We start from the raw sequence: 8,745 nt of genomic DNA, 5'->3' as shown, positions 1-8,745 counted from the left end.
ACTATTCATAAGGGCTAAGGTCAAACTTATGACCGTGTATGTGTGGATTTAAGAAATTTCAAAGGAATAAGAATGTCGATGTTGTATGTAGCAATCTGTCGGACAAGTGAATTGCAACTTCTTTTTTAATTAGCGATTTAAAACCCCTAGAGAAAAAAAAGTTCAGGACGATGTTACTATTAAAATGAAACGTTTAAGAACTGAAAAACGACTGCATTTGTCATCTGATGATTTGATGGACGTTAAAGATAGAACTATAGTTTTCTTAAGTGCTAGATATTTTAAAGCATACTCAAAATTATTCGCAATCAATGGTATCAAAGAGGAGAGATATTAATATTTGCCGAAACGCGACTTAAATCAGCTGATGTAGTAGAAATACCTAATTTTAACGAAATCTTTTGATCCGAAAGTTCAAGCACTATTCAGCGAGGACACTATTTGCAAAGGACGCAGTTGAAATATTGAAACAAGTTGAACAAAGTAAAGGTCAAATTAAATTAGTACGTTTAAAATTTGAAGATATTGTTCTAATTGCCGGCTACCAATCCCTATCAATCTCTTACAAAATTTGTATAGAAAATTTGACATCTGCTCCGGACCTTTTTTCGAAAAATGATTCTCTACTTCCAATACTTGGTGATTTCAATATTGACAATAATGATAGCACACGTTCGCTGCTGTTCAAAATATTCATGACCGATTATAAGTTGAGATCAATGTTGCCAAACGGCACTGCTACTACAGACTTTAAGACCCAGATTGATGTAATCTTTTCAAACGTAGATAATTGCTCTTGCGGAACATATGAAACCTATTTTTCAGACCACAAACCGATATTTATTCATTTTAATAAGAAAAATTTGAAATTTATTCATAGTAATAAAATTTTACAGTAATTTGATAATTTAAACATTAGTAGAAAACATGATATTGGCAATATTAATATGGAAGCAATTTTAAATCCTGATGTATGCTTGTCAAGTAGTAAGATCAATGACCAAATTGAAAAAGTTATTATCATAATCTTGTAGGGCTTTCAAAAAGCAACGTTTTTTTCTTAGACCTTTTTCGTATAATCCTTTGTTTGGCTTGAATCGTTTATTTTAGTTTGTTTTTCAGGATTTTGGAAATGCTATAACTCTAGTAATTTTTGATTTTTCAAAAAAAGTCATCAGCGTAAATGGTTAAATTTGTTGAATTCTATGGATAACCGTATATCGAATTTTTGAATTTTTAAACAAGAGGTCTTAAAAATATTCAAAATGTGCCCACTTTTTGAATTATCATCAAAAATGGCTGGCTAACGAACTTGAACTTTAGGTTAGGAAACTAGACGAGTGTACTAGAGGGCAATCTAATAGATTAGTTTTTTCAAAATCTCTCGTGTTCACAGGCAGACATACAGACACATTCGTGAAAAACTGTTTTTCGGATTCAGGGGGTCTCAAAACGAGGGCATTTGTCAAAAACTGTTGGGGTGAAATTTTACACAAGCCTAATACCTTCTCTGAAGAGAATGTAAAAATTGGAACATTTTAAAAGACCATCATATCAATAAGATACAAGGTGTGACAATTAAGTAACGAGACTGATTCCATAAAAACCGTATATTTAAGAATTGTTCTGCACATCTGCCATCCCCTTTAAAGTAGTCTCCGTGGACAGCTATTCAACGATTCTAGCGCGTTTTCCACGCTTCGTAACATTTCTGGAACGCTTCGACTGGGATGTCCGCGAGTACCCTCGTCACGGCCGCTTGGATGCCTGTAATCGACTCAAAAGGGGTTCCTTTGACCACCGATTTTGTTCTAGGGAACAGAAAGAACTCACAGGGTGACATATCGGGCGAATAAGGTGGCTGTTGCAACGCGGCGATTCCTTTAGAGGCCAAATACTGGGACACGGTGAGGGCGGTATAGCACGGCGCGCTGTCATGTCGTGATGAAGGATCCAGTTACCAGCGATATCTGGGCGCAACTTGTTGATTCGTTTTCGCAATCTATCAAGTATGATACAAGCGGGGGGGTGTGTGGTTGTCCCGACTTGATCTAAAGTTGTGGCGAATATTGGAGAGGAGATTGTGGATGGCCAGGCGAGTGGACGCCTGTCCATGAGCGGGTGAGAGCTCGGCCGGTGGTCGTGTGGAGCTGTCTGGACCTCTCCTAAGGCAGGGCTTCTCACCTCGACGGCGATGATGTGCAGGTCTTCCTGGGCGTGGTGAGCCGTCGTGCCTTCCGGGGCAGAGGCTACTTTACCGCGGCTTAGGTTTCCCGGGGCTGGATCTCTCCTCGTACGCGAAGGCTCTTGTTGTTAGCCTGCAAGAAGGTGACCACCTGGGCCATTGACCGAGTCTAGTTCCTGCGGCTGGTTGGAGGCGGCAGCGAGAGACGAGGGGCTCCTCGTATCTTCAGCAGGTATTGCCAGGGTAAGGAGGAGCAAGGCAATGGAAATCTAAAGTAGGTGAAGAGAGGGCGGGGCTGCAGTGAGCGTAACGACCCAGAAACAGTAGAATTGTAGGAAAGTAGGCGAGGCGGGCTGCGACGAGCATACCGACCTCTAGAAGGAAGGAAAGATTACGGGCGGGGCTGCAAGGAGCGTACCGACCCTAGAGAGAGAGAGGAGTAAAGATTGCGAGCGGGGCTGCGAGAAAGCTTACCGACCCTAGAGAAAGTGAAAGAGTGCGGGCGGGGCTGCAAGGAGCGTAGCGACCCTAGAGAGAGAGAAAGGAGTAAAGATTGCGGGCGGGGCTGCGAGAAAGCTTACCGACCCTAGAGAAAGAGAGAGAGTGCGGGCGGGGCTGCAAGGAGCGTACCGACCCTAGAGAGAAAGAGAGGAGTAAAGATTGCGGACGGGGCTGCGAGAAGGCTTACCGACCCTAGAGAAAGAGAGAGAAGCAGAGAGGAGTGTAGGAGTAAGGATTGTGTCTCAAGAGAGAAAGAAAAGCTACCAGGAATTGTTTTGAGTTCGAAAGCACTTTATTCTCAAAAATTGGCTTACAAAAGTTAGCCGAAGGCGACCAGGGGACTGAGGTTACCCAACTGGAAGCCCGAATAGAAGTGCGTGCCTCTGCTTGCACGCACCCGCTTTTATGTCCGATGGCCGAGAGGCGGGCCGGCCGGCGATTGGCGCGGTCCTCTCGGCCACTCGCTTCGCTGATGGAGGGGCGCGTCGGCTGCCTGGTCCATCCCTTCCACTCGCCATGGTGAGCGCGCACCCGAACTGTCCACCAACAATATGGCGCGTCGAGCGAAGTCGCGCGAGCTTCGTGTGCGGCAAAATACAAAATGTGAGAATGCAAAAGTACAAAATAAAATACAGAGATAGCATAAAACTAAGATAGCATCTAAAAGTAAATTACGAAAAGGTTAAAATAAAAGCTAACTTACAAGAACCTAAGATCTAAAACTACTCGCAGAATAAAATGCTGCATACTTGAAATTAAAGGAAACCTGAGATATCGCAGGATAAAATACATATAACTTAAAATTAAAAGAAACACGATATCGAAAAGGAAAAATACATTGGTAAGAAAAACGTAAAGTAAAACAACTTATAAAACGACTCTTACACAATTAACCGTAATTAAATTAAACTATAAAATTTTAAAACGAAATATCGTAATGAGAAACAAAAATATAGTCTGTGCTTTCTAACCCCGGTATTTTAAAATGAAGGAAAATTTTAAAACATGCAAGAATTATAATTAGTATTTTAATTTAATGGGGAATTTTTTTTTACTTTACGTACTGGTCACGTTGGGTTGGCGATCGCTGGTCGCTTTCCCAACGAGAAGGAAGAGAGAGATGACGCGGCGTGAGTCATGCTAACAGGCCTGGCGCGTGACGGGGAAACCTTCCATCGCAGATGCGCCTGGTGTGATTTTACGACTCTCTTCCTTTCATTGACTAATGGAGAGAAAGCAAGATCGTCTTATTGTCACTCTAAAGCAATTTAACCCAGAAGGTTTTCCCAGCCTGGGTTTATGTTTTGTAAACACAGACGGGGAATTATCCCAGGCAAATTGCTTCAGAGTGGTTCTCAACTATGGGGCCATAACAAGTACTTGGCGATAATAGACTTGATTTACGGTTAGCCCCGATGGAACAAATTCTTTGTGGACGACTCCACGGCTATCAAAAAAGGTAATGATCATCGTTTTCAACTTCGTCTTGCTCATGCGAGCTTCCGCGCTTTCATGCCCCTCCTTAACGACTAAGATCACTATAACCATGCACTTTGACAATTTTAGCGTACGTTTCCGAAGCTGTTTCGCACAATCTGGCGCAAAATTTTATTGCGACGCGTTGCTCTAGATTTCGTTTCTCCATTTTCGTCACGAACACCACCAACACACGTCTACTAAACACGAAACAGCAGGCTAACTAAACAAGCTAGAGCGATGTTAAATATATCAATGGAGAGGGGAAGAATGCCGGTTAAGGGGAAGGGAGTTTTAAGGTCGCAGGTTCACCATAAGCGCGGCAGTAAAATCAGTCTCATTACTTAATTGCCACACTTCGTAGGTGCGATTACGTTCTTCGACATTTTTAGAAAATTCAAAAATCTTTTGAAATTTGTTAAGTATTTTGAAAAAGCTTTGTCTGTCAAATCCTTTAAAATTTTGAAAGATCCATTATAGGTTGACTTATTTATATTTGGGATAACTTTGTTCTATATTTATTTATCTCTTATTTCTCGCCTGAGTTTCTTATAATGTTTTTTTAAAATAATTTTTCTAAAACACCAAGAAAATTATAAAAAATTCATTTCAGGCCTTTATTAAATTTCTATGAGAAGTTTTTTCGTAAGCTTGTAACGACTATAAAAGTAAGTTCCGAACCCGTTAAACAGTTTCAAAATTTTAGAAAATCTGTGAAGCTAGAAAACTGTACAAAAATTCACAACAAACATATTTAATGTGCTCTATTTCGGCAAAATAAGGGCGGGTATCAGACTTGATTATCAGTGTGAATACTAATTTGAAGTACCCTTCGTGGTTGTAAAAAAAAAATAATTTCATGAAAAAATAATCATCTTGCATTATGATGTGCAATTGTGTAAACGTGACTTTGCACATGACACCTATAAAATTTGGTTTCACAATAGACGAATATAAAAAATGATGACTTTCTTAAATGAAAATCCCACTTATGGCTAAAAACATTTTGAGATTATGAAATGCTGAATTGCAGATTAATGTTCAACCCAGAAGTATGCATTTTTCACCAAAAAAATACATAAAGTGGTAGATTTTTAACTTACATGAAGAAATGTTATTAAAAAATAGTTCAATTGTAAGCGAAATATTGCATTTTTTAAGAAAAAAAGAAGGTTTTTGACCACAAAGTTACATTTTTAACCGAGAAGGTTGATAATAAATCCTCACCAGAAGATATTAAATTATCAATAAAAAAATTATAATTAATAAAACCAATCTTTTAACGAAATCGTTTTAAAATTAGACATTTAAAATTAAAGTTCAAAACATAAGCAACGGTAATTTGGTGATTGTGAATTCTCTTTTGTTAAAGTTCCTTCGGCTTTACAAACACATACAGTCTGTATCACAAGAGCGTATACACCATAATAGATGATCATGTAGGCAAAAGGCGGCTTGGTCTGGGGGGTTTCAGCAGTGGGGATAATCCCTTGTTTCCTGATTTATCAGACCTTTCAGTAGCGTTCATACAGGAGCATAACAACCCAAACTTCGCAGCCGCCCCTGTACATGATGTAAATAGGAAAATGATATCAAGACATGGGATTGGCCTTCACAGTCTTCAGATGCCAATCCAATTGAAAATGTATGACGTTAAGTGAACGAGCCTGGACTGTGGTGTCCACAATTGAGTGCGACTTTTCGTCGTCACTCGATTTCGAGCGTGAAGAGAGGTGCAACTGCTCGCTGTCACCTGGGCGGTGTAGGCACCAAGGTGTCCCCATGGATCTTTTGTGAAGTACCATCTTTCAAAATCCAGTAAACTTCCGCCCAAGTGTTATCTAGGAACTGATATGGCCCAATCCAGGACGGGGCGAGTTTGACATTGCGTCCTTCGGAGGGGTCGATCTGGGTGTGGGCGCGTAACTGGATTAGTAATTAGCCTGGTGTTGTCTGGCCTTTTCTTCTCTCTGTTGATGTTTATCGAATTCTTCCAGTCTACGTATCTCCCGGAAACGCCATTCCCCAGGTCTGAGAATTGTTCTCCCGAATAGCAGATAGCTTGGAGTAACCCCAGTTGCCGCATTCCATCGTCGTCGTAAACCAAAAAGGAGTACTGGAAGGGGAGTGTCCAACGTACGCTGGTTACTCTCGTAAAGGCGGAGCCTGAGGCCCATCTTGGCCTCCTGGTTCCGACGTTCCGTGGGATTTGCGCGGGGGTGATCGACGAGCGTTGTCCATAACTCGCAGTCCAAGTTTTTCACAACTTCTGCCCAAGCGTGGCCTGTAAATTGCGGTCCATTGTCGCTCAAGATTCGCTTTGGGTATCAGAAACAAGAGAGAACTTTTTCCGGAAGCAACTTGGCCGCGCTTGAAGCGTTACAGACACGCATGGGGAAAGCCTCAACTCATCTTGTAAACATGTCCGTAACCACCATAATGTGTGTGTTCCCTCGGCTTGTTCTTGGGTAGGATCCCATAAAGTCAACAGCGACTGATTCCCATGAAATCCTGGCTGGTCGTGCTCGTTGAAGAGCTGGTCGCTATCCATGTACCGGTTTGAGGCAGATACACACATGGCATTCTGCGACGTACCGTGTATAATTCGTTCGCGGAGAGTCACTGGTACCCGAATTCGCCATTCATCGCCGACCACGTCACGACGCCAAAAACCGTTTCTATTGAGCTTGTTAAAAATAAGAAAATTTTCTTCCTCGCGATTGACAGGACCATGCGCTCTGATTTCTCGCCATCTAATTACGTCGCGGGTTATCATAGGATCCATTTGTTGGGCCTCCATAATTTCTTCAAATATGGAGGAAGTATGTAGGGCTCTAAGAGCTGGGACTGATTTTTTGATGTTCGTTGTAATCGCCGGACGAATAGGGGGGAAATTTTTTATAGATCCGGTTTACCCGAGACTAACACGGCCGGGTTGGAAAATCGTGAAAGAGGGTCCGGCAATTCATTTTTCTTGCCCGGAATGGGTTTGACCTTGAAATTTAATTGCCCCTTCAACAATAAATACAAACGATTTAATTTCGCGCGCGTATCCTTTTCACCTTCTGACCATGTCAGGGCCTTACTGTCCGTAAGGAGAGTAAATGGTCGGTCTTCCAGATAGGGTCGATAATGTTGAACCGCCCAAACAACAACCAAACATTCTTGTTTGTTACAATGACATTTGTTCTCCGCAGGTAAAAATTTCGCACCTGCGTATGAAATTACGTTCCGCTTTTGGTCAGACTTTTCTTGCAGCAAAATGTCTCCCACCCCCCTTGCGCTCGCGTCGTTTTGTAATATAAATGGAAAAAAGGGGTCTGGGCGACTCAACGAACGCGGATTGGTGAACGCGGTTTTTACCGCTTCGAAGGCGAGTACTTTCTTGGGAGTCATTTTAGATGGTCGTTTAGGCGACAGAAGTCCGTTAAAGGTGCGAGAATGTGTTAGGAATCAGGAAAGTATTCCTTGACCTAGTTACACGTGGCGATAAAAGATTGTAGTTCGCGGCGTGTTCGGGGTAACGGGGCGTTGCAAATTTCGTCGATATGTTTTGGCTGAGCTGCGTTACCATCGGAGCTAATCCAGTGACCTAGGTGGGGCAATGAGTCGCGGCCGAAGTGACACTTTTCGGGCGAAATCTTGAGCCCGTAGATATCGAGGCGTTCGAGAACTAAGGCGATGTAAGCTAGATGTTCCTGCCAATTTCTGGAGTAAATAATAATTTCGTCCAAATACGCCAATGCGAAAACACCCCATTGTTTAGTCAGAACATGTCGCATCAAATTTTAGAAAGTTGCCGTAGCTCCTTTTAAGCCGAATTGCATAACTCGGAACTGAAATAACCCACCACCGGGGGTTAAAAAAGCAGATAACTTTCGAGATTCGAGGGAGAGGAATTTGCCAGTAACCGTTTTTAAGGGCCAAAAGGGAAAATACCTTGGCACCACCGAGGTCTTCAATTGTTTCATGTATTCTAGGCAGGCACTGGGGAACTTCAATGGTTATATCGTTGAGACGACGATAGTTCACGCAAAAACGGAATTCGCCATTTTTTTAGTTGCAATGACAATTTGCCAGCTACACGGGGACGTGGAGGGTTCGATAAAACCTTCGCTTAACATTTCGCGAACTTGAGTATCAATATAGAGACGCTTTTCGTCACAGTAAAGACGCGCTGGTTCGCGTAAAGGTCTCGGGTCCTTCAGTTCGATGACATGTTGCACGGTCATTGTTTATCGTAGACGTTTTATGCCGAAGTGAAAGCTGGCCGCGTGTTCTTCAATAATGTCCTTAAAAGCCTGTGTATACTTGGGTGGAAACTCGTGCTTAACTTCCGGTACTGGAAAAGGGGTTACGTCGATCGGACAGGCAACAAAGCTAAATACAAGCGCCGCCGATTTTTAATTCCCAAATAAATAGAATCGGCCGCATGGCCATGAATGACATTATACTTCTTAAGCCAAGGGCGACCTAGAATCATTTCAGCGTGTAATTCGGGGCTCACGTAGGAAACGGAGGGGTATTTTTCGTCATGGATTTCAGGTGTGAGGTTAACGCAACCATCGAGCTTTATTATCGAA

At 42.3% G+C, this 8,745-nt stretch overlaps 1 protein-coding gene across 1 annotated transcript; it reads right to left on the bottom strand.

Annotated features, from left to right (window-relative positions):
• Positions 1 to 7,635: 7,635 nt before the first annotated feature.
• On the bottom strand, positions 7,636 to 8,394 carry LOC117170907. The gene is made up of 2 exons (XM_033357954.1): positions 8,195 to 8,394; positions 7,636 to 7,870 (listed from the first exon to the last, which is right to left on the bottom strand). The coding sequence occupies exons 1-2, from the start codon at positions 8,392 to 8,394 to the stop codon at positions 7,636 to 7,638; spliced, it is 435 nt and encodes a 144-aa protein (XP_033213845.1).
• Positions 8,395 to 8,745: the final 351 nt, after the last annotated feature.

The sequence above is a fragment of the Belonocnema kinseyi genome, chromosome 4, assembly GCF_010883055.1.
Source record: "Belonocnema kinseyi isolate 2016_QV_RU_SX_M_011 chromosome 4, B_treatae_v1, whole genome shotgun sequence".
NCBI lineage: Eukaryota > Metazoa > Arthropoda > Insecta > Hymenoptera > Cynipidae > Belonocnema > Belonocnema kinseyi.
The sequence above is the reverse complement of the archived record's forward strand: the minus strand, read 5'-3'. Positions and strand labels throughout refer to the sequence as shown.

Coding starts and splice junctions, on each gene's coding strand:
- LOC117170907 (XM_033357954.1), bottom strand. CDS start 8,394: ATGACCGTGCAACATGTCATCGAACTGAAGGACCCGAGACCTTTACGC. Junction 7,871..8,194: donor ATGGCGAATTCCGTTTTTGC/GTGAACTATCGT, acceptor TATTTACTCCAG/AAATTGGCAGGAACATCTAG.